General features: G+C 42.9%; 1 protein-coding gene across 10 annotated transcripts; it reads right to left on the minus strand.

Moving 5' to 3' along the window:
* Positions 1-54: 54 nt before the first annotated feature.
* syt14b (synaptotagmin XIVb) lies at positions 55-23,499 on the minus strand. 10 transcript variants are annotated; one of them, XM_027283858.1, is made up of 11 exons: positions 23,384-23,497; positions 17,538-17,585; positions 13,596-13,742; positions 11,516-12,487; positions 11,165-11,302; positions 9,791-10,050; positions 8,679-9,116; positions 7,541-7,721; positions 7,069-7,125; positions 4,739-5,102; positions 55-2,438 (listed from the first exon to the last, which is right to left on the minus strand). In XM_027283858.1, exons 4-10 carry the CDS (start codon positions 12,429-12,431, stop codon positions 4,786-4,788), a joined length of 2,307 nt encoding a protein of 768 aa, XP_027139659.1. In that variant the 5' UTR covers positions 12,432-12,487; positions 13,596-13,742; positions 17,538-17,585; positions 23,384-23,497; the 3' UTR covers positions 55-2,438; positions 4,739-4,785. The 10 variants fall into 10 exon arrangements, with proteins under 10 accessions (XP_027139659.1, XP_027139663.1, XP_027139657.1 ...); XM_027283862.1 differs by lacking the exons at positions 55-2,438; positions 11,516-12,487 and adding exons at positions 16,086-16,170; positions 16,271-16,417 and having other exon boundaries at positions 3,575-5,102; positions 23,384-23,499; XM_027283856.1 differs by lacking the exon at positions 55-2,438 and adding an exon at positions 3,575-4,611.
* Positions 23,500-26,289: the final 2,790 nt, after the last annotated feature.

Genomic DNA, 26,289 nt, shown 5'->3' on the forward strand with positions numbered 1-26,289 from the left:
CATGTACGCGAGAGAAGCACTGACGGTGAGAAGTATTTTATTGAACAGCCTTTCTTTTCTTTTTTAATGTTTAAATGTGTAAATCTGTCGAACAACAACAAACCCCGAACCTCCGCCTGTTGGGAGCTCAGACACAGACCCGTCTGAGAACGTTACAGGACCTCGACTGAAGAGTTTAAAAACAGCTCGGCCCGATCATGTTCAAGTAGTGTCACGTGTTCGAGAAGGAATCCACACTTCAGCGGTCACCATAATGCCTCGAATTTGTCATGAAAACCAGCCACCTTTTTTTTTTTTTTTGTTACGCTTACAGGATCTGTCTGTTTTTTACGCTTATAGGGTGTTTACTAATGTTTGTAAAAAACTGGTCCACGGTTGAAGTAGTCACGTTTTTAAATGTAATAATATGAAACTGATCGATGGGTTACTACTACGTCCCCTTAACTGAAGTGCAACAAAGTCAAGAATCACAGCTGCCAAAATCAACACTGGATGTTTTAATTAAGGTCGTTAGTTATAAAAGGAAGTTAAATGTGCTATTAGGATTAAGAAAATTTAGATTTAACGGGAATAGTTTGAGCTTTTGTGAACATGTTTTTGCTCCGATCTGTCCCATTAGATATGAAACAACACAGCATAAAGACTGGAAACGGGTAGAAACAGCTAGCCTGGCTCTGGACAGAGTTAGTGAAGCTCTTAAATTAACACACATCCTGTTTTTAATTTATACGAAACACAAAAGCAGTTTACCCATTTCCAGTCAAAGGTAGCAGCATCTTTGAAGCTCTTTAAATAACACGCGATATCTTGTTTATGTTAATCCGTGTAACAACAACGAGCTGCTTACCCGTTTCCAGTCTTTGTGCTGAGCTATCTAACACTGAAACTCTATTGGTATTGGTCCACGTGACTTCAAACCCCACCAAGGAGAGAAGCGAATGCTCAACGCCATCTGAAGCTTGTACACAGTGTTTTATTTTGAAAACCGACCAGCTTCTCTATGCTCTTCCTTGATCGGCTCTGTGCTGATCGATGGAGACTGATCGCAGCTGCTCCTGAAAACCGACCACAGTGACTAGAACGGCCGCGATCAGCTCAAACTCTCCAACCAGACAGCAAATGAACATAATTCCCAAAAGTTTGAACTACTCCCAGAAGTATTAGATACGTCCCGCTGCGTTCACGTCACCCTCCTGTGTAGAACTCCTTCAGCTCAGACAGAAAACGTCACTTTACGGTGTCGCCACATTGGTTCCACTTTGTTTTTGTTTTTTTACCATTGCTTGATGAATGTTTTCTTTTGCCAAATAGGTACGACGTCTGCTGCTTTACAGTTTCATTTCCAGGGTGCACAGTGTGAATGATTGAACCCAGTAATCCACGGTACTTTTACCAGGAGTCCCTTCCCGTCACGTATTGGAGATCCAAAGTCGTTCATTTGACCTCGTCAGACTTAGTTTCTGTAATCTGAACAAAAGTTTAATCTTAAAAAAAAAAAAAAAAAGAAGTAGGTGTGAGGATGCTTTTATGAAACAAAGACTCATAAGTCCATGGTTCCTGTATATTTATTGAATATATTATTAAAAAAAGATTTTTTTTTTAAACTGATAATGACACATTCAATAAAATTATGAGACATTGTAGTTTATTATTATTATTATTCCTGATCCCGTGTACGCAAACTCGATTTGATCCGTCAGCCGGCCCGAGGAAAACGAGCTTGTTGCCACTGAACGATTTTGGAGGGAGAACTTAAACTGACCTGAGATCAGCCAGCGAGATGACCCGCTCGACCTCTAACGCTGTCATAAAGCGTCTTTGAAGCCGACCTGCTCCAGGTGTTGCTCTCCGGGCCCCTGCAGTGAAATATAAAAATATTCGATTGAGCATATTTCACTCAAAAGGGGTCGAATCAAGTGCCAGATTTTTAATTACGTGTAAATTATGTTAATTATAAAATGGAAATATAGATTAAATTACACTCTGCTGCACCAGACTTGAAAAACCAGCCTGTCTGGTTCCATCCTAACACTTTTATTGGAGCTCCAGGTGCCTCCGTAATTACCTGGCTGACTCTCAGCCCGTCCTCGGGGCATAAGACGGGGGTCGGCTGGTATTTTGGAGCCTCCTCCAATCCCTGCCGTCCACCCGCCCTCCCTCTAAGATCTGTGGCACAGCTGGTTTTCCCTGGCCTAGAGCAGGATAAATCACCCCCCCCTTTGGAAGGAAGGTGTAAGGGAGTTGTCAAACTATGTTCTCCAGCCACCTGCAACGCTGCTCGAGCTGTACCAGACTGATGACGAACGTCAAACAAAACCATTGAAGGCCAGACAAGTGGAAAATAAAAACACTCAGTTGTTAAAACATTATCTGACTTACAGCCTCGTTCTTTTCTGTCTTTTATTCCTGCGATCGATACCACGACTGTCGGACGAAGCCTTGAAATAAAGAAGACATGGTTTGACCTTTGAGGGGGGCCCTCCTGACACACATGCATAATATGCTTCTGATATTTTACATCAGGTACATTCATTTAAACCAATAATTTATACTTTCTATTACAGTTAAAGTCAAAGAAAATAATAAATGCATAGCCAAGAAGCTGCCATCGTTATGAGGAATCTGTGTTGGCGCCATTGGTTTATTAACGAGGTCTCCAAACACCGACCGTTCGCCTGTTTACGGGGCATTTGCTGGGCAACTAACGGAGATTTGTGGGGCTGGTTAGTTCATTTGGTAAGAGTGTGTGCAAAGGCTCAGCGGCCCGGAGTATCTCGATCAATCTCTGTCAAATAAAGCTCGAAAAGTCTCCAAAAGAAATCTGAATTCAAAGAAAGTGGTCCCGACAAATAGTTTACATACAGCGACTGAAATGCAAAGATCTGTGTGAGCTTCATCAGCGGACTTTGGCACCTTTTCGACACGTTTTCAGTTTTCATGAGACCAAACTTACAAAACCATGAAATAAAAATAAAAACATTCACCATTTCTTGGGATGAGATTTGTGGAGCAGTTGGTAAGAGTTTGCGTCCCGGGGGTTCGATCCCAGCCTGTTTCCTGTCACTCTTCAGCCATGTAAAGCTTGAAAAAACAGCCCCGAACATATCAGAGGGAGACTGAAGGAATAAACCACACAGCAACCGAAGTGTAATAAAGGCAAAGAGGTGTGAACTTCAGAGGTGATCGTAGGCGGCGGGCACCTGTTTTCAGTCTTCATGCTAACCAGCTGCTGTCTGTCTACAGCTTCATATTTCTCATAGAGACACGAGAAAGCCAAAAAAAAAGAGCCAGCCAGTTGTTTATCTGGTAGGAATGCTCCACATCTGGTTTGCATTCGTCTTCTAATGAATAAAATTTGACTTAGTACGAAATATTTGGCCTCTGCGAGAAGAACCGAAGGGATGAGGTGTGGTTGAAGCACCCCTGGACCCAGAGGAGGAGGACGGGGGTTTAAGCTCTGACATCAGTTTGACAAGGGGAGAGAAAAATGTGTCCCACACCCCGTCGGCTTCAGCCAGCCAGAGAAAGAGGAGAGCGGGTTTGACTTGAGACTCGGGTGTGGTTGTCTTCAGTCGGGGATTTCTTTGCCTCTTTTTCTGATTGGCGTTGTGTCTCGATGAGGACGGCGCAGGTATGACCAGATCCCTCACAGTACAGCCCAGTGTATTTATTTATTGAACAACACATCTCAAAATACGATTCACCTCTCTCTGATTTCATTCAACACAGTCGGTCGGCACTGCCTCGCAGGAAAAAACCAACAAAAAAAAAAAAAAAAACTACAGCCGGCTTTATTGGACTGTGCAGGCTTTTGCATATTCCTCCCTCAGAAGGGGGGGGAAGCACCATGTTTCTACATGAATGAACATGGCTGAGTTGTCAGAAGGCTGAATGGTGAAAAAAAAAAAAGAAAGAGAAGAAGAGAGAGAGAGAGGCTCAATCTGTATCACACACACAGGAAAGGAAGCTGCTCTTCGATACCGGAGGCACGCCAGAGCTGTGTCCAATTCTGTAAGAGACTCTGTGGAGCGCAAGACAGAGTTTCATTCCTCTCGTTTAAAGTGGCGTCAGATGCATAGAGTACGGAGTTATGCAAGAAGACCACAATAAGAAAACAAAACAAAACTTGGTGTGACGCACACACCGCAGAGAGACGCCGATAAAACTGGTAAACCGTTTGACTGATCCCCAAAAAACTGTGAAATGGATCTTGCATAATGTCATGTGCATGTAAACAAACTGTACAAAGCATAGCTTGTAAGCATAGTTGCAGCATGTCGTAGGCCCTTTTTTTTTCTTCATATATATATATATATATTTATATATAACAGTCTTTTTTCTTTGCCTTCTCTTTGTGTCAATGGCTATGACTGATAGAGAAATGTCTGGTATGCTGGTGGCAGCTGAAGTCCAGAAACAGGGGAGGAGTCTCTGCTGGTCCTGGACCCGGAGCTCTTTGGTCCAAGATTCAGAGACAGAAAATGTTTGTAAGAGTCTTTAACGTGGTCCTGTAAACAGTTAGTGTACATGCAGATCTAGACCGGAGGCAGGATTGTTACGTTTCCGTCTGTCCTCGCTTATTTTCCCGTCGATTCGACGCCGACCTGCCGACTGAGGAAAAAGTGGCAGATTAAAGGGTGCTCATGCCGTCTCTGGCAGTGAAGACTGGCTGTCCTCACACCTGTATGCAGCACACACACACACACACACACACACATCACACACACACGTCACACACTTGACTGTTCAGGGAATGCTGTTGAGTCTTCGTAAGTCTTCCTCCTCCTATGTGTCGGTCAGTGTGTGCCAGTGGCAGACCTGCTGTCCCTCCGCCTCCTTCATCTCTGTCCAGTGGGCCTGCTGCTCCTCGCTGGAGCTGTTGAGGCCCAGGGAGACCCAGCCCAGCCTCTCCCTGGGCCTCATGCTGCTCCGGCGGCAGAACACCGTCAGCACCAGCGACACCTCGGACAGCTGGAAGAGCGCCACCTGGAACACGAACGTCTCCTTGTAGGTGGGGTTGGGCTGGCCGCGGCACACGGCCGTCTTGCACTTGGACATCTCTTTCCCCTTGGAGTCCAGCATGGTCAGCTTCACGTAGGTGTCTGCAAGGGAGGTGTGGGAGAGAGCGATGAGAGAGCGCCATCAAGTGGCGGGACATCGGTACTGCGACAAACACATTGTGTGCTCAGATCAAACAATTTGAAGGAGAGTAAACAAGAACTCTGTACCTCCATCGATATCTAACCAGGAACAGTTTTTGTTTTATTCGCCAAGGTTTCTAAAAAATAATGCTTAACCTCATCAGGGAGGCACGGGGCTGGATCCTATCTCAGCTGACCCTTACACTCACACCTAGGTCCGAATTAGAGTCACCAATTAACCTGTTGAGTGCACGTCTTTGGACTGTGGGAGGAAGCCGGAGAGAACCCACGCAGACCCCAGGAGAACATGCAAGCTCCACACAGAAAGCCCCCAGCTGAGGTTTGAACCAGAAACCGTCTTCTTTGCTGCGAACACCGCACCGCCGAACTGTGCCGCCCACGAATCAATCAAAAGAAAGAATCCGTGTCGTTCTATCTGCGCTCTCGATGGAACTGCTTTGTACGGAGGGAAAAGGTCCTGAAAAGTGTTGACACAATGAGGTCGGGGAGGGTGACACGAAAAATTACGCAATCGCACGCACACAATGAAAATGTTCTGTCATGAAAAAAAGAATCCAGGTACGACACACGGGGCGACATCACTGAAGCCTAAAATAGACGGTGTCTCCAGGAGGTGATACTTAAAGGTTCCACATAAATATGGTGTTTATGGTTCGTGACTTGTCATGATTTATCTTATATTTGTTGATGTTAGGTGTTTCCAGTGATACTGATAAAGGTTCAGTTCCATTCAGGTCAAACAGGGTCAGGGTGCTGCTGTGGTGCATGTTGATTCACTGGAAAGTCTCTGTTACAATAAATGGAACACAACCTTAATTAGTATCATTAACCCACGGCCGCTGTGGAAGGAAAAGTTGAGCACTTTGGAAAATACGGAAGTTTAATTCTGCTCATCTAAAGCTCAAGATCTGTCTTATTTTTCCTGTATATGTTTAATCCGTATGTGTGTGGATGCCAAGTTGAGGTTTTAAGTAATTAAGTGAGTGACCCTCGCAAAAGTAAACTTTACAGCTGGGTTAAGGATTTTTTCTTCACGTTTGGACAGAGCCGAGCTCGCTGCAAGCTGTTTAGAGTCTCCAGGCTGAGCGGCATCAACTTTCCGAGACACTAGGCGAATAAAGCAAATATTTGAAACTATTCCTTTACAGAGTTGAATGCAACTTTTCATTTAGCGTGGATTAGGGATGGGAATCGAGAACCGGTTCTTGTTGAGAACCAGTTCAGTGTGTTTCAATTCCATGGAATCGTTTGGCAGATTTTCTTATCGATTCCAGAAAGCACGAATTACGTCACGTAACTTCCGCAAGAAGTTACGCACACTCGATTCCAGCAAGCACGACTAATTACGCCACGTAACTTGCACAAGTTTCCCACGTGCAGTGCAATCAGTAGTAAACAATGTCACCCACTCGGTTCAAACGCTCCAAAGTTTGGCTGCATTTCACCAAAACAGATGGCAACAGGGCGACTTGCAATCATTGCAAAGTGGTGTTTTTGACGCGCTTCGGACTGGAGATGAATCTCAACCTAGCAGCAGCGGCAGCAGCCAGGCTATGACCACCTCTGCGGTTACTACGGAAGGTAGTTACACATCGTTACTATTCTCTAGGCTGTGGGCCTCTTTTGACCTCACTGTTGGTTTTGTAAGGTCGTGATACTTCTAACTAAACAAAGCTGATGCTGATCAAACTGTTTGTTCTCCTGTTTTTCCCAAATGAGAATCGATAAAGAATTGAATCGTTAAACAGAATCGATAATGGAATCAGAAAAATCTTATCAATTCCCATCCCTGGCGTGGATATCCCACGGTAAGTGAGAAATAAGTCGCAAAACTTGATGAAATGAACCAAATATGTAGCATTTGCGGCAAGCGTTGCGAGATGACGTGAAATCACGGCCGACTTACCTCTCATGATGTAAAGCTGCCCGCCTACAAAGTGTTTGATACAACAGAACAGACCGTCTGTGGCACGCAACACGGCACACGAGGTTGGGAAAGAAGAAAAAGAGAGAGGAGGAAGCAGAGAGAGTTAACAGCTTGAAGATGGCGATACACACCGGAGGGTCAGCTTCCATGGGAACTCTGATACGCAGCAATTGTTTCAGTGTTATAGCTTTAATCTCTTAGGTTACTAAAAAAAAAGCTGGTGCTGTTGCCAGGAAACATTTAAATGTAATGGTGCACAATTTGTTTGTGCTACACGCTGCTGGGAGTCTTGCCCATCTGTTTTGCCAAAACAATTGCCTGGAGTATCAGCACGCTTTGGGAGGAGCGCACATTACAAGCGAGAGGAAGATTTACACAACACCTCGCTCCAAAGCTGGCAGGAAAGCGGAGAATTAAAGCGATTTAGCACGGAGGTTTTCTTTGTACGTACTGACGGGTTTATCAGACGCTGTGGTTTTGAAGTGGCTTCCCTGGATGACCTCAGCAGATAACTGACCCGTGGCGGAGTTATAAATAAGACCCAGGAGGATCTCTGGCAAGGATGAGTCCTCGGTGGAGCGGTATGACAGAGCACCGGCGCTGCGAGAGACGCTCACCAGAGAGCCGCAACCCTGGAAAGATCAAACACACGTGGGGTTATTCAGAGAGGAAAGAAAGGCTTTTATAGTTTGTACAAAACTAGAAGAAAAAAAACAATGTTCAAGGTTTATTTGGCCTTCCACTGCGAGACTCAGTGAACCAGATTACATAAAGGGCATCTGAGCAGCACGGCTGTAGAGACAGAAACAGAAATATCTCAGTTACTGTCAGTTCAGATGGACTGCCATCAGATTTTCTTGCTCCCCAGAGGATTATCTAGTGACTTTTCCTCTAGAGTCGACATGAGGTCGATGATGTTTAATTATTTGTCACTTTAAAAGGTCCACTGTGTGAGATTTAGGAGTATCTATTGGCAGGAATGTGAGTTGTTGTGTTGTCCACACTGGACAGATATCTTTACAACTGTCGGATGAACTTTGGTACAAACATTCGTGCTCCCCTCGGGATGAACCGCAATAACTTTGGTGATTATATTGCAATTATATATAAAGTATTGAGGCTGAAAGATTCTGAGGCGGTTCTTTGTCTTCAGTCCTTCATCTACTCATTCATACATTTATATTTTTGGCTCATTGAAATGTTGCTTTGAATGATGCAGATTAACTGGAGACTATTCTGATAAGCAATTCATATTTTAAATAGAAAATGACAAACATTTGTCATTTCCTTGTCTTACATTATGGTGAATGAAATATTATTGGTATTTGCACTCTTGGTTGAATAAAATCAGACATCTGAAGACAGATTTTCACTGTTTTACAGTTTTATAGACCAAAAAAATGCATTATTATTAATTGAGAAATTAGGACAAAGACTAATTGACGATGAAATAGTCTTCAGTTGAAACACTAGAATCACTTGCACTTGAATAGGACACTTCTATAGTCGATGTTCTCTGTCAGACTAATATCTGTGTGGCTCAGATAAAACTGCAGCGTGCGGGATAAAAATTCACAAAGTGTTCTCACTGTGAGTTCAGAGCCCGGCTCCAGGGTGACAGGTAGAGCGATCTTGCCCTGCAGGTTGAGCTTAGTCAGGTAGAACACCTTCTCTCCCAGGACCTTCTCCTTTTTCATCCGCCTGATGCTGTACAGGCGGAAGCGAACGGCGTAGTCCCCGAGGGCCTCCTGTTCCACCCTGGAAAACTTGAATGTTTCCGTGAAGACGGGACACGGACCCTTCTGCACGCCCGTCTTGGCCCGTTGCTTCTTGGTGGGCAGCAGGACCAGGTGGACCTGCCACGCGATGTTGCCCGTCTGTTTAAGGGCAGGAATGTCTGTCGCTGCCGTGACCGTGACGGCCAAGTACTGCTCGCTGGAGTCGTACTCGAAGGCGACGTCCAGCGTGCCGTATTTGCCGAGCGCCTCCGGCTCGTAGGCTGTCGGGAGCTGAGGACCGGAGCCGTCCTTCGGTGGAGGAGAGAGGGAATGAGATAGTTTACTTATGTCCAAACAGACCTGAGTCAAGTATAGAGAGTCAACAAATATAATGATCAGTAGATATTCTGTATGCTTTTGGTCACAGATTAAACACAGTTTGTACAATGATTTATTGGCTCTCACTTCTCTTCTTCAGTTTGTAAACTTGGAGAAGGTTCGGTGCACGATACATGGTTCGATTACGAAGTTTAATAAACCTTGTGGACCATTTTTTTGCACATGCTGAGTGATTGATTTCTACCCTGATTATCTACGACGTGTACAAGTTTTGTCTTTGTGTGAATTTATAATACGCTGGCTTATTTATTTGTTTCTGTTCAATTTCATGTTCGATTTGTGTTGTTTCTTTTTGTGTATGTACGTCTAAATGTCTTGATACCGGTGAGTATAACCACACGTCCACCTGCTGTCTCCTGATGTAAAGATGACCTGTAACTGTAACTGACATTTCTACAGTAACCATGTGATCTAATTACAGTCGTGGTCGCACATAAATGTCTAATTAACTTGACTTTTTATGCTCTAGTTAAGGTGAACTACAGGTCTGAGGGTTTATTAAAATATTATTTACATGATGAAATGAATTGTTAGGTGCTGCTTGAGGACACAGAAAGTGGAACGCACAGTCGCTTCCACCTCACCTCTGGTCCCAGCACAGCCGTGCTGTCACTGGGTATGTCCTCCTCGCAGCCTTTGTTGAGGTAGCTCTCGGTGTCCTGGTCCACACTGGCCTCGCTGGAGCAGCGGGCGCTGTCGCCGCGCTGCGGGGACGTGCCCCGCCTGACCCCTCGCTCCGAGCGGGAACGGGAGGAGACTCGCGCCGCTGAGCCCTCGTCCTGGTACGGGGGAGGTTTGTGCTCGTTCAGTGACGAATCTTTCCTGATTCTCTGGATGCTGCTGGCTGCTTCCACGGTGACGGCGACGGAGAGGAGAGTAATGCGATACGCAAGGCTGGTTACTGGAGACGTACTGTGCTCTGACCTCATTATGAATGTGACATACTGTCTATCGCAGAGTCAAGTTGACCTCTTAAACTGTGCCCGACAGACAGGTGAGCCCATCCTTCAAAACTGCTGTTGTATAATGTATTTATAAAGTCAAATTAAAGGAATGGCACAACATTTTCATGGAGAAGATCATCACCACTAAGAAGCACCTCCTGGCCAAGAAACAGTGTGGAACATGAGCCCCTTTAATAATTTAAAATAATTTAACTAATAGTCGTGTTTACTCTTCAGTTCTGCGCAGATTAAAAGTGCTTTAAAGAAGATGTAAATGTTACTCTGGGACTTTTAGAGGAGCTTGTTACGTCTGGAAAGAGCCAAGCTGGCCCGCTAACCATCCGCAGGCTGTAGCTTCATATTTAATTCATATTTGCGTTCAGACATGAGAGACGTATCAGTCCTCTGCGCAAGAAATCAAATGAGGGTATTTACCATCATGCTTAAATTTAGAGGGCAAATCAGTCATTTGAGCAAAAAATATCAGAAATAAACGATAATAACACGTTTTAGTTATAAAAATCTAAGGTGCTTAAAAACAAAGACACTGAATAACTCAATAGAGACTCAATAGATCATTTTCCACAGCAGCCATTGTGACATGAAATAGTAAACACGGGCGTTTCCAGTCATACTAATTAAGGTTCAGTTCAGTTCAGGTCGCACAGAGTCAGGGTGCTGCTGCAGAGCGAGGCTCTGCTACAAGAAATGAAACCTTGATAACTTCAGCGTCACAGAAATATAATCAGGAACAAAGGAAAATATAAATTATTTCTATGTTCGTTCTAAGTGTATCTTGTGTACGGTGTGTATAATGTGCAGTTTATGTGTTGCTGTTCGTACTGTAACTCCTTCTTGTTAAATTAAATTTAAACATTTAGTAGTTAATTAGGTTGAAGGTCGTTTTGTAGGTTGTAATAATATATATGAACTTTTAAATCACGACTATCTGCTTGGTCTCTATTCTCACGCTTTCTATTAGTTTGTGTTCTAGCTGCATGTGCTCGCTCTCACCTCGCTCACTGGAGGCCTCGCTGCTGTAGCCTCCCTGCTCGTTGGACTGTTTGTGTTTGCTGCTCCACGCCGAGGTCGTGTTCTGCTGGGCCACAGCCTCGGGGCCTTTCTCCTCCTCGCTGTCTGATACGACTCCCTCTGGAGAGAACACAAGGAGACCTGCAGTTCAAACATCGCATTTATCTCGCAGAGCATGATATGTGCAGCGTTTAAAGTAAAAAGGAGAAGGTGCAGATGCTTGAAAAGCGGCACACAGGTTCAGTTTCAGGTAATGATTTCATATCTTTAGAGAGTTTGGAAACGAGAGAAGAAAAAGGTGAAGAAGAAGAAGATCCACGCACACCATCTAACCTTTGTTTTTTTTCTTTTTCTTCTTGCTTTTCTTCACTTTCTCCTTTCCTCCTTTCACTTTCTCCGCGTCCGAGGAATCTTGCGATTTCTTCGAACCCCTCTTTGCTCCTTTCGCCTTCTTCTTCTCGGACTTTTTCTTTTTCACCGTTGAGGAGGACTTCGAGAGCTCGGCGTCTTCCTCGTCGTCTCCCTCTCTCTCGAGGCTGTCCTCCATCGCTTCCTCTTGTTCCTCCTCCTCCTCCTCTACTTGATGCTTCTTCTCCTTTGATGAGCTGCTTTTAGTCTCGGGAGGTTCGTCGCAGTCATCGGCTCTTTGCTGGTCTCCACTGTCGCTCGCCTTTCTGTCTGATGCGCCGTTGTCACCTGGTTCCTCCACTTGTTCTCCATTTTGGGATTCCTCTCTGTTCTTCTCTAACTTGCCCTCTTTCTCCAGCTGCTTCTCCCTCCTCTCTCTTCTCCTCTGCTCTTTCCTCTCCTGCTGCTCCTTCTCCTCTTGCTTCTTCATCTCTTCCTCCGCTAACTCGGCCTCTGTCTTCTTAACTCGCCAGCATCCGTCCCTCCATTCCCACTCCAGCTGGCTCGCGTTGGACTCGGCCTCTGCGGTGTCACTCGCCTGGTTGGTCTTCACGACTGTGTTACTCGTTTCTGACTCTCTAGCCATTTGCCATATGCTATTATTCCTGGATTTGTTTTCCTGCCCGGCGGCGGTCTGACCACCTCCCTGGCTGCCAGTGTTGTCCCCTTCATCCACCTTGTTGATGATCGTGGTGACCTGCTCTGTCAGTTGGTCGCTGACGGCGTAAGTGGCGTCGCTGACGGCGTTGGCCAGGTCGTCCACGCGACTGGTGACCGAGTCCAAGATGGAGGAAATGTTGACAGATGGGAGGTTGGTCTGGAAGCTCTTGAAGAAGGCCATCTCTCAGCCGGGTATCCAGTCACCACGCTGACCGCTAGATTAGCTCATGAGAGGCACTGACACGGACATGTGGTCGTTAGCAGGGTGTGGTGCCAGCATCACAGTGTGTGCTGAGACCAACACGAGCATGCACACCAAACAATATGGTGACTGGAAAGATTACAGCAAATGTTTCGTAACAAGAGCTCTCAGGATTTTTAGAAAGAAGCAACCACAATTCAAACAATTACATGAATTTATAAACTAGGAGAGCAGCACTCTCTCAAGAAATTCAACAGTTTTGTCTCCACTTAAAGGGCAACTCTGATATTTTTAAAACCTGGAGGGGGCACACAAGCCTCCTGCTAGAGAAGGAAGTGAGGAAGCATAAGTGGCAGAATGGAAAGCCGTTTTTTGGCACTTGGAGAGAGGTTGAGGATGAATTGTGACACAAATTGGTCCAGTATTAAGGGCGAGTGCTGCAGCATGCAGCTACGAAACGAGCTACCACGGCATCCTTATGTGCAACTGTGTCCCGCCAGAACACGTCCATTAAAAGTTTTTGCTACTGACCTCGAAGAGATGAGGCGAAGGACGGGTGCAGGAGGTCGCAATGTGAAGTAGTAATACGCCGGGAAGAGTCGGAGTACTAAGTGTAGCTTAGTGTTATATGGCTGAATATTTAGCTGGTTTTAAAGATGTGGATGTGCACTTTGAATTTACAAACTGAGGAGAAAAGAGAGCGGTGACAGGCGAAGGAGGCTGCTGAGAAGCTCAGAGACTGGTGGTGGTTCCTGTGACACTATGTTTCACAGACAACGTTTGATTTTTCTTTGATTTTCCATTTTATTTCTTTATCCTCTTTGTTTTCCCAAAGTGCCAGCTAACTGCTTTCCATTCTGAGATTTACACTCCCTTCCTCACTCCTTTCCGTCCTCCGGCCCACGGCCCAGAAACTGATCAAGGATTTTCTAAGAAGGAAATCAAGATCAGATCTCATTCTGAAACCCGATGGAATAAATTTTGCATGCTAGAAGAGTGACAAACTCTCTCATGCTTGTATGCTTTTGATGAAAGGTACCAAGTGTACACAACTGTTCATCGTGCTAACTGAAGTGTGCACCTCCCCGACACACCTGGGGACGATTTGCTTATTCTCGGTAAATCTATAAGTGTGTCGCGTACCTGGCTGGTTGCTCTTATAGCCGCCGAGGTGTGACAGATCGTCGGGACTCTCCACTGACAGCTTGTTGCTGAGGTAAAGAAAAAACACAGCCATCAACACCATGAAGGCTGCGATGGAAGACAGGACACCCAGGAGCTCGGGAGAGACTGAGGAGAAGAAGAAGAAGAACAGAAGAAAACTGAATTTAGACAGAGACAAACAAACCAATACAGATCATGGAGGTATGTAACTTTCCAAAGCAGTCCTTTATTGTTAAATAAAAAGAACCACAGATGGCTGCTATTTTCAACACTTTAAAGGCTGTAAACAACCCACTCTCACGCCACAAATACTTTTATTTGATGATAGGAATCTTATTTTGGAATCAAACTCCTCAAATCAAACTCAAATGTTGCCCACTCAGGGAACCATCAGCAGTTATACTTTTAAAACAAAGACATAGCAGATACAATCTACAGCACAGTGTATGTAGGCCAACCATACTTCATGTAACTATGCAGCCCTGTGCTATTTTTACGAGAAAGCCTCCGAGGGACTGTGTCCTTCTTGAAAACGTAGACTCAGTAAACCAGCCGAGCCGCACTGGGCCTGCACTTAATATTCTCCAACAGAGACACACCGCAGTGTAATAACCGGAGAAAAAAAATAAAAGAAGGGGAAGTCGGTGCACAATGAAGCATGAACGGCATTTCTAAAGAGCAAACGCCTCAGTGGAAAGGGCAGCTTGTACCAATGAAGTGCACTGCAAGCGAGACTTTGTGATATGAGGTGAGGAGTTTAACTTGAGACACACAATGCTGTTTTATGATTCCACATTTACACAGATATTTTAATTAGTATTTTAATAGAGGCATTAATGTGAAAGGCTTTCCACACCCAATTCATTGTTCACTAAACCCCTCCCCTGAACGAGCAGGACGTTCCAGACGTCGCTCTCCTCCTGGGAGATCCAGAGGTGTTCCCAGGCTAGATGGGATATATATATATAGTCTGTCCAGCAGATCCTGGGTCTGCCCTGGAGTGTCCTATCAGTTTAACATGTCCAGAACACCATCCTAATCAGATGCCCTTCAATGCGAAGGAGCAGTGGCTCTACTCCGAGCTCCCTCCGGATGTCCGAGCTCCTATCACTAAGGCTGAGCCCGGGCCACCGTGCGGAGGAAGCTCATTTCAGCCACTTGTATCGTATCTATCTTGTTCTTTCGGCCACTAACCCAAAGCTTGTGACCATAGGTGAGGGTTGGAAGGTAGATGGATGGAAAACCGCTTTGCCTTCCTGCTCAGCTCTCACTTCCCGATGCCAATGCCTTCGCTTGGGGCAGCAAAAGGGAACGTTCCACTGTTTCCCAGCAGAGAAAAACATGGTCTCAGACTTAGAGGTGCCAACATCAGCCCTCATCCTAGAGGCCATTCCTGTTGTAACATTAAAAGTGAAACATCTTCTCTCCATACATACTAGTCGTTAACTTTGTCTGCTGTTTGGTGCTGAGTAGGTAATGTGTACAGATGATTTATGTGAAGTTTTTCCTGCAGGCTGACAACAGTCAGACTGGACCACAACAAAACCGAAACAATGAGCTGAAAGATGCTAAAACGCTGCGTAGAGCTGAGGGACTGCCGAACATTTAGTCACAGTCATTTGATTCACCGTCACTATAAAACATTGAGCAGTGCAGCTACTTTATCTCCTGTGTGGGATGTGATATTTTATATGATGGCAATCTCATTTGTCTTAATTTGTATTGATGACTGCATTTTTTTGTTTGTGTCTGATTTTGACATATTTTTTATATTATCAGTCTGTAACACTGCGCTGTTTAGCTCAAATAAATGAACAACTAGAGCTGAATTAATTAAAATAAATTAATTTGATGATCAATTAATCGTTTCAGACCTTACCAACACATTCCCAAGTCGCAACTTCTCAGTTGTGGATTCGTCGCTTGTCATGAGATAGTAAAATGATGAACTACGACTGTTTATCAGACATAACAGGCTATCTGAAGACGGGTTTAGGAAATCGCAGAGCCAACATCTTATAGAGCAGACAGGATGAATCTATGATGACACACATTTGTTGAGCTGCAGCCTCATAAATAAAGAAATAAATAAAAAAAATGCTGGTGCATTTCAGGTCATTGTATCTGGTGATGCAGGCAGAGTCCAAATGTTGTAGCGTGTGGTTTGGAAGCAGGTGCTCATTTCAGAAAACAACCAGTCGCTGATTAAATCGGTCAACGCTGTGAAAACCGAGAGCGCAAAAGAGAGAGGGGAAGGCATAGTTTCTCAAACCTTCCCGACTACAGACTGAACTTATGGACGGACTTGTTTCACCATGGCAACAGGCTGAGACCACTGCAGCCTGACAACTAAGCGCTGCCTGCCTGCCTGCTGCAGACTGACAAAATGATGAATGCTAAATTCCCCCCAAGAAACGGCGAGAGAAGCAGGAGAGAGATAAGAGAGCGACGTGGCAGCGTGACGCTTACCTTCACTAAACGAATATCCTCTTTACGGCCAGCTGTTCCTCAAAAAGCACTATCAGTACTTCTGCTGCTATACATAGTAAATGATCTAAGAAGAGGGAGGAAAAACAAAGTTGTCCAGCTCTGGAGTAATCCGACATGTAATAAATCCCTTACTCTTAGTCCCGTCCGGCACTTGCCAGGCTTACGTATAAACTCTCACTGCTGACAGTGCCGTTGATTGAGCCCAAATGACCTCTGCAGCCGCTGGGTACAGGAGCTGCCCGATGAAACGAGCAGCTTATGGCCCCCCCGAGCCCCCGAGGGTGTGATGACACTTCATACACGGCCCTGCTCTGTAAATGTCAACGACAGATGAATTATTTAGACACCTGAGGTAACCTGATGCCTCCGTCAATGTACACTGGAAAGTGGAGCAGTAGCGAGTCGGCCTTTTAAAACACCTCAATGCCCATCATTCTCAGGAAAGTCTGATATTTCTCTCAACAGCCGAGCAGATTAAAATGGATTTCTTCCATCTCAGCCACTTTCTCTGCCTTTTTAACACCCTTCTCCCTCCTCTCCGGGTGTGTGCATGAACCATCAGAGGCGAATAAAGATACATATAACTGAATAAATCTGCTTTTTTTTTTTTTATACAGCTCGTGAACTGAGGCTGAACTCGGGACTCTTGATCTGAGCCCCAGGATTCAATCTCCTTTTCTTTTTTTTCCCCCTCTTCCAGGTAATGACTCCGGCAAGCTGGCTTTAACGAACATGAAAACGCAGCCACTGAAGCGTTCGATGTGAAAACAAGAAAATGAACAATAACCTCAAAGAAACATGGAGCTCATTTAGATGAAATGCTGTCAAACAAAACAGAGGGAAACTAATTATTCTGGCGTGTTTCTACATCTTTGGGACACAAACCAAAAACAAATTAGGCCAGATCGTCCTCGTTTGTGAACTTTCATCAACTCAATCAAGTGATTTGAAGCTTTTGGAGCAGTGCATCTTTAACTCGACTGTAGTTTTATAGGGCAGGCTTGTTTAAAAAGTAGGTAGGCAATCTGGAAATGTTGCTTACACATCTGACGTCTGATACGAAACAAAACCTCCGCGCTGAATAAATCATGAACACACAGCTGCCTTCTTTTGCTGAAGTGAGCCAAAACTTGATATGCCATGCATAATTCACACGCACACACAAACACACGTTATGTTTTTTCAGAAGTCCATACAGAGACATTTTCAACACACAAAACTACAGTGAAAATTCACGAGGATAAAGACGAGCTCGAGAGCTTTGGCTGAATATTCAGATGTAGCAAATCCTCTGTGCTTTCAAAGTGATGTAGTGGAGTCCGGCCAAGCGTGCACGTCGTGTACAAAAGCTGACGACTGAAAACAAACACACCAAAAAATGTACTCTGATGCTAACTGACGCACAGGTACAGGGATGTGATATGGCCTTACCTCGTCTGGCACAGATGAGCTCATGAACACCACAGTTCCTCCCCCCTCCTGGGAGAGAGAAAAGAGATGGAAAAGTTGGGAGTCAGAGGTTAAAACATATGTTCAGGCCTCGGGTGGAGGAAGGCTGGCAGATGGTTATGCCAACAAACATAAAACTGATCAGCTGGAACCGACTGAGAAAACTCGTGGTTAACATGAAATAAAGAAGAGAATATTTGGGGGTGGGGGGGTAAAAAAGAAGTGTGGAATATCTGTGAATGGAAGTTTAAGGTGTCTGTCTTTCGTGCGTTACGTGAGAAGACTGATAGCGCTCTCCAATCTCAAATTCACTCTCAAATGTAAATCTGGAGCCAGCTGGAGACAGTCAGCTCGAGGACTGCTCATTGTTTCCACGTCCCGTTATTACAAAACCACAATAATCAGAGAAATGTATCATATTTAGGAAAGGATCTAACTTTTTTTTGGATTGTATTCTGACGTTGGAAACTTATCTGCGTCAGTAAAATCAATTAAAATGTTGTCTGGTGTAAAGCCAGAAAAATTTGCCTGTTAGAGGAAAAAGGGAAAATGGATTAAAGGTTTGTTTTCAGGGGTTTTTTGGTCAGATTGGGCATTTATCAGACTAATAGGGTTTCAAAACAAAGGAGTGGCACCTTTAACTTAGCTTGACTGGAAGCAGGCGTATGAAAAAAAATCACTATTTATGTTCAGAACTATTTCTTGGCTGTGTTAATTATTTATCTTAAGGAGTGGTCATGGTGATGGGCTGCTTGGTGAAATGCCAAAAACTGGCTGCAGTTCCTCAAATGTCCACTGGAGGCTGGCTCCAGAACTGAGTCAGTCAACATAAGTCCACATGTTAAAATGTCCATAAACATGTTTACAGTCTGGTACAAAAAACAGTTTTGGTCTCTATAGCTAATTTCCCTGTTCATGACAACTGTAGTGAGGGTGAATTTATATACAACTCACCTGTTCAAATGATATTAAGGCTTAAGGTTATGCAGGATTAAGAGCGTGGCCGCATAGATTGATGTGTGGCTGCCGTCACAGATGGCTTGTTTGAGCCAGCACTTCTTTGCCCATGTTGGGATTAGTGGGGAGCCAGTGGAGGCAGGACTGCCAAGATGTTGGCCAGACTCTGATATTACGTCTATGTTTTATACAGTCTATGGGGGTAGATTTATTTCCCTTTGGATATGGCCAGCCTGATTGTTTCCAACTACTGCTACTGCTAACAGTCTCCTGGTTCAGGCTTCATACAGTATTTATCATCTAACTCTAAAAAAGTAACCATCTCTAAAACAAGAACACCTCCTGATACAATGGAATACATTTAAATATCTATCTCTAAATGGGTCAAAACTGTGCTGAAGTCCATTCATGTGATAACTTATTCATATTAACTGCAGTGATGCAACTAAAGTAATAATTCAATTTATTACAAGGGCCGTAGTCTGGATTATTAAAATACTTGCGCTGAGTCGAAGACCCTCCAAAAAACTGACACCAACAAAAAGTCTCTGATTCATTTAATTATCTATTAACTATTCAACGTTTCTTTGACTTTCCCGGCAGGAAGTCAAGCTCCTCTCTCTTAAAATACAAGATATTCAATATATATAAAAGTATGTTTCACCGAATTATTGTCAATAATGTGATCTTTTTAAATTATCTTGAAATATATTTAAGGTTTTACTTTTTTCACTCAATTAGTGGGACATGTTTACTTCAGGCTCTTGTTATAGTACCTAGCAGTTATTACCTATCAGTTACTTAAAACCTCCTGTGGCTTAACTTCATGGATACTGACACTCGTATCTCCCTCATTCACACACCCACAGGCTTATGCGCATACAGACATACTGTCCTTGTTATCTCTTGGCACAACGCCTCAATATTTGATGGTTCAGGTATCTCTATAGAAGTAGATCTTGGCTCTGCAACAGTTTAAAATGGTGAGATTTGGGTCGCATTATTTTGGTTTAAAATGAAATGTACACAAATCATCCACTGACTTTTTTTGTATTATTACTCGCTCACAACAAGGATTGGATGCTGAAAATGGTCTGAGGTGACAACCCGATGAGAAAAATCTCTGAAGCAGACTCCGTCATAGAGCAGGCAGACTCTCTGTGGACCAATTCACTTAATGGTAGACAAACTGTGCTGCCTATTCCTGGATGGATAAAACTCTTGCCAAAAATCAGTAATGCATCCCTTTAAGTTAAAGAGAGCTTTTTACAGTAATACAGAATTTTACTTTTAAACCATCATCGTGATGATGATTTAATGGTGTTTAAAGTGAAATAGCAGTTGAAGATTAAAGTATTTTTAGAGTAACTCTACTCTTACATGTTCTGAAGATCAATGGATCTTCTAGAACAAGCTGCGTATATCATTGGGCCACATGTTTGTGTTGACTGTTCTGAAGTAAAACTCAAAAGTTTAAAACTGCAACAAGTAACACGATCAGTTAACGCAATAAAATCTAATTCAGTCCAGCTAAGAAGCGTGATATCATTACGGCAGACTCTTCTGACAACTAACAGGTCAACAGGATTCACATTTATGTGACGTTTTAAGACATATATTAATCTGATTTGAATATTCGGAATAGTAATTTGTGTCCGATACCATAAAGTGAAATTACTTTACTTTGCCTGAGACTAAAAGACTTAAAATTAGGTCATATAAATAAAAAATTCATATATCTATTCAATTTTTTTTTAGAAAGTTCATCTACTAACATGCCTCCAACTTCACTGTAAAGTCTATTCTCAAATGTGCACTTGAGGTTACAATTTCAACCTCTGCACATATCAAGGTCAAAGGTACACGTAAGGTGAGATAACAACAACAACACAGCATTACAGTCTCCTCACATCACCGTAATTCCTAGTGTAAAGGAGAAACAACACTTTAAGGACCCTGTCTAGAGTCAGTATTTAGTTTGTCTGTTCTGGGCTACTGTAGAAACACTGTGTTTCAATATGGCGGCCTCTGTGAAAGAGGACCCGCTCCCACTGTAGATACTTGGAAAAATTTTATGTAACAAAAATAAAAAAAGAAATTTTGTTTTAGGTGATTATGCATGCATGAAGACATAGTTATGAATATTATATTCCATGTTTGCCTATTCTGAAAATAAAGCCCCCAAATCTTACACATTGCACCTTTCAGCTGCACAACTTTAATTCAAGATATGTCTCATTAAATGTTTGACATTTATTAATGTACTCTAGGCTAGAGTTGCACGATACCCACGGTAGCCCGCGGTGCCAGATCACAATGGTTCCTACTATACTAGAAATTCTACACAACAGTGGATTACTATACTACCGGTGCCAGTTTTCCGCCTCTACTCTCCTCCCGGCTAGAAATTCGCTTCAAAACAAACAACAAGCTTAAAGTTCTGTCTCGCCCAGACGTGCACACAAACCCAAGACAACACACTCACCACGGCAGAAGCACCGGGTCCGAGCAGGGAGTCTGCTGTGTCGTCGTTGTCAGTGGCAACCACTAATTTTGCTCAAAAAACCAAACTCGTTGTTTCAAACTTGTTTCAGTCTAATTCTTACTTCACCAGTATTATGTTTATCATACACCAAACAACATTATAAGTAATTAATAAGTATTTATAACTTGTACAAATACATTGCAGTTCATAAAAATAATAATAAAAAAAGGCAGCAGTATCGTGCAGTGATGCGCGAGTTGATCCAAAGTGAGTGGGTGCCCGCGGTAACCAAACAATATTTTTAATGATATTCAGGTCGCGGTCGGTCGGGTCGTTTGAAATAAAGAATAAAGAATAAAGCCGAGTAAAGTTTTGTAATTTATGTAGTAGACAACATTTTCTGTGAAATACACAGACTTTATTGGCTGAATAATAACTCAGTAATGCCAGTTTTATGTAGCCCGATGACGCTACGAAGTTAATCAAGAGTATGGACTACTTTTTAAAATGGGGTCAGGAAGTAGTACATATTCACAATTATTTGCTGCGGTCCGAGTTCGGGCGGGTTAGTTTAAAACGTCGGTCGGTGCAGGTCTTCAAACATGGACCCGGCATCACTTTATCGTGATAATACCCAGAACCGTGATACTTTTCGTGGTATAGTATCGTGGTTACTCATTTTGGTACGTGATAACTCCACTCTAGGCTGTTTTAACTTTAAAATGTAACCAACTGTTACATCGTCACAGATCACCTAAAAAGGTGAAAGGATCTGTCCCGAGTTTGACAACTAGGCCCCCCCAAACACTAGAAACGGCCCTGGGCAGAGGTTGTCATATTGGACCTAGTGATGTGTCGGTCGCAAACGATCCGGTTCTAAGAGCCGGCTCTTTGAAGTGACGAGGAGCCGGCTCCACGGATTAGGGAGCCTTTTTTTTTTTTTTTCACTTCGGTGTTCACTTCTCGTCTTCCCCGTGTTGTCGGCGTCCGATGTTTTTGGGTTTGTCCCTCGTGGCCTCACTGTCGCCTCCCCCTACACTCTGTTCTGCACACTCTTGACCAATCACGTTCGGCTTTCAATTAAAAAAGTGGAGGAAAAAAAACTAGCGGGAAATGTTTTTTTCTCCACTTTTTTGTGTGAAAGCTGCACGTAATTGGTCAAGATGTATAGCAGCATACACGGCAGGGGTGACAGACACACACACACAGCAATCGCGGAGGACAAACACGACAGGAGGCGACGAGAGACATTATTTATTACATTATTGCATATTTTGGTGTAAATTAATTAAATAAGTACGTTTTTTATTATATAGCACATTTTACACCGCATGCACTGACCAAGTGCTTTACAATGTCAAAAATAAAATAAAATAACATTTAAAAATATAAATAATAATAAACAATAATAATAAAATTAATTAATAAACCAATTAAAAAATGTGAGGAGCCGTTTGGGAGCCGAAAGAGCCGGCTCCTTATAGATGCAAGCCAAAAGAACGCGCTCTCCAAAAGAGCCAAATTCCCATCACTAGTTGGACCACATTGGACTGAAGTGTACCTAATAAAGTGGCCGCAGGTCTTCGGCTCTCTCCTCTCTCTCTCTCTCAGGTGTCCCTCTCCATCAAACAAACCCACCTGCACGCTCGGCTGCACGTGACACAATAAACTCATAACGGCACACACACACACTGTATGACGGAGCAACGGTCACGGCACGCGCCTACTCCTCACGATACTTTCATTAAAAATAAAAAAATAAAAATAAAAAACATTTAAGAGACACTTAACCGGCATCTTGTAGTCCTTATTAACTGTACACATTACCCATGAAGCTCCGGGAGAGCGTTAAAAAAGAAGAGCACGTGCATCCACTAACGGTTTGAAAACAAACGTTTGAGAACGAACCGTTATTTTTAAAAATCGATACCACTAGCCATGTTCATCCGCCGAGTGATGTAGTTCTTCAAAACAAAGTAGCTGTCATGTGATGCTATACCTGCTGTGATTTTAGATTAAAGATACAAATATAATAATATTTATTTAAATAAACTGCTACACGTGCGACAAGCGTGTGTCATCGAATGATATTAAACTAAACAGCGGGGACTTCTGTGTCTCTGTCCACTTTAGCATCACTTCTTCACGGGATCACAACATTCCTGCATCGGCTGCGGGTGTCCGCACTTCAGCATCAGCAGCCCCCGGCTACTGGCTGCTAGCTGTCCCAGCTCCGGAGCACTGCGGTACTCACGGCGTGATACATTTAAATAATAATAATATATTAATATATAACAGAGCAACAGTGAATATAAATATTCTCATTCCGTCCTGAGCAAAGTTTCACACTGAGTCCCGCAGTACACCTATAAGACCATCCACTTACCGTCAATCGCCATGATGCTCCGTCCCGGACCTACCAAGTGTTTGTTGGGGGCGGGGGGGGGAGAGCGGTGTGACGGGAGGAGGGAGGTCATTCATGTGCCTGTGTGTGTGTGTGTGTGTGTGTGTGTGTGGTGTGCGTGTGTGTGTGTGGTGTGTGGTGTGTGTGTGTGACACAGATTGTGTAGCATCTCAATACACTACGGGAACTGGGTACGATAGTAATGTTAAACAATATATATAATAAACAATAAAAATAATAAGATTAGATAAGCCAGAAGAGGAATTCAGCTTTGTAGAAACACAAAAAGAAAATTTAAAAATGAAGAATAAGAGGTATAACACTAAAATATGATTTAGAAAAAATATAAGAGCAATTAAAAAAAAAAAGAAATACATTAGTAGCAGCAAACATCTATGCATTTATAAATTAATAAATAATAAATTAGGATTAATAGTCGATGGTAGTAGTAATTGAGGCAACTAACAAGATGACCTTAGGATAAACATATTTAATTTATATGAATCAAATTTATTTGTTGTGCAGTTATTATTGTTCACACACAGAAACATTTGGTCCATCCTCCATAGTCTTACTAATTCAAAATGTTATAAAATCTTTAGGTAACTTACATTCCACAACTACACATACAGAAGAAAGGAAAAACATTAGTCATAATATTTAGATCAGGTATAAGTGTACAATTTTTCTATAATTTATACACGAATAACAGAACAAAGAAAATAAAATGCTAACTTTTCAGATAAGGCTTTTTTTTCCCCTCACCTTGAAAGTAACTGCAATCTAATGTTCCAAGTGAAATCACATCTGTAAATATGAAAGTTCTAGTGATTTTAGTATTTCATGAGAAACATACATCTACATATAACAGCTGCAGGCGTAGTTTTACGGGAATTCTTTCTGGAAATTAGGTTAGGTTAGGGTGTGGTAGCAGTCCCAGGATAAACAGCATGATTTTGCAGTCAGACTGAGACCACCATATAATTTCATATCCCACTTAAAATTCTAAGGTGGTGTCACTTCTGGATATGGATATTACTTCACTGACCTCATTTTTATGGAGATAAGAGGTTTTGCAAGATCACTGTCAAACAAGTTATTCCACAAGAAACAGATGAGTATTTATTTTGTTATTATAAGGGTTGGTTTATTTTTGATCAGGGAATAACAAAGTTGAGTTTACCATAAAATAAGCATTGTTTCTGTATGATCAAAACATCAGATTTAATATGTATTATTTGCATATGTGTAATGTGTCATTTTACTTTTGTTTTTAACAAATTGTTCCGTTGCTGTATTGATATTTAAAATGTTCAAATGCATTTCTTTACCTTTCGGAAAGCGCTTTGAGTTCCTTTACAATTCATGTTTTACAATAAAACTCTACAAATAAACTGCCTCGTCTTAACCTCTACTTACTCACTCAAAGCTTGGATACATGTAGTGTATCAGAGCTGTATGTGGACACCAGAGCATTACATATTTGGAACTGTAGCTGACGGGGAATGGAGCCAGTGTCGTGCCAGAACAGGAGCTGGGCAGACAAGAGTAAATGTGGGACTAACTTTTAGTCTTTGGTGAGAGCTTGGTGAAATAAAGGCTGAAGACAGACGCCGAGCTGGACTTCTTGTTGTTCGTATTAGCTAACGCTATGTCTGTGTTTGTTGACAGTAATATGGCAAGCATGAGTCATCACCTGAAGGCGAAAAGCAGCTGTTTCCATGTTGGGCTAATCAAAAAATCGGCAAAAACATGGCCTGAGGCGGACCTGAGGCAGGCCAATGACAGCTCGGTGCTCTAATAAGCCATCTGTTACCTGTCAATCAAAGCAGCCACGTACAGGTGAGTGACTATAAAAAATTCACCCTCAGTACAGTTGTCATGAATGTGGAAATTATCTATAGAGACCAAAACTGTTTTTGTACCAGGCTGTAAACATGTTTATTTCTGCTGTGAAGTTGGACATTTGAACATGGGGACTTATGGAGACTGACTCACTTCTGGAGCCAGCCTCAAGTGGATGTTTGAGGAACTGCAGTTTGTAGCACTTCCACATTGACTTTATTCACAGCCACGGAGGTTGCCGGTTGGTTTCTTTGCATCATTTGGTTGTTCTCTTTCTTGTTCTGTAAGTAGTTTTAGTAATAATTGGTTGTAAATAATAACTGTATTTGTATAGCACCTAAAATCAGAGTTTACAAAGACAACGTTTTTGAACAACAGGAAGACTCAGGAAGAGAAACCAAACAAAGCGGGTATAAAGGATGATTTAGTACATGAACACGCTTTGTTGCTGCTTGGTTGTTGATGTTTGGCTGTGAGCAAAGTAAGTCAACGTGTTGCACTTTGAAAAATTGTTGCAAATTTGTTGCAACCAAAACAGGGAAAAACACAATATTTCTTTCTTGTCAGCAACGGGGGCAGCAAAAAACATTAACTACATCCCCAAATATCAGTGAACACTGAGGGTGTGTCACACACACTGTATAATCGAGATGTGTGTATAATGTTTACCTCTGTCTCTCAGCCAATCAAGTGCGAGCGATGCTCTGACCTGCTTGCGTCACTGCTGGAGAACACGCCCACCCTGGCTTTCTTTTAGTGCGTTTCCGGGAAAGTTTAAAGCTGCATTGGACGTCACCTTTAGTTGATGAAAAACTCTTAGAAATATGAGTGAAATCAAGCCAAACGAGTCAGCTCCAGCCCACTGAAGATAACGGAGAGGAAGAAAGACTGGGCTGCGGCCAAAGCTTTTTTTTGACAACCTCAAAACACACAAACGAGACCTGTGAGTATTAGAAACACAAGCCTGTGTGTGCACGCTTTATTTTTACACCACACGTGGTTTTATATGTGTAAAATAACCCCATCTTTGCATGCATATCCCA

The sequence above is a fragment of the Larimichthys crocea genome, chromosome XI (genome assembly GCF_000972845.2).
Source record: "Larimichthys crocea isolate SSNF chromosome XI, L_crocea_2.0, whole genome shotgun sequence".
Taxonomy (NCBI): domain Eukaryota; kingdom Metazoa; phylum Chordata; class Actinopteri; family Sciaenidae; genus Larimichthys; species Larimichthys crocea.

What these genes read in the sequence shown, in the direction of transcription:
- syt14b (XM_027283858.1), bottom strand. Translation starts at nt 12,431, where the DNA reads ATGGCCTTCTTCAAGAGCTTCCAGACCAACCTCCCATCTGTCAACATT. An exon ending in GAAAAAGAAAAAAAACAAAG is followed by an intron (nt 11,303 to 11,515) that starts GTTAGATGGTGT and finishes TGTTCTCTCCAG; the next exon opens with AGGGAGTCGTATCAGACAGC. An exon ending in AGCCGGGCTCTGAACTCACA is followed by an intron (nt 7,722 to 8,678) that starts GTGAGAACACTT and finishes TGATCTTTCCAG; the next exon opens with GGTTGCGGCTCTCTGGTGAG.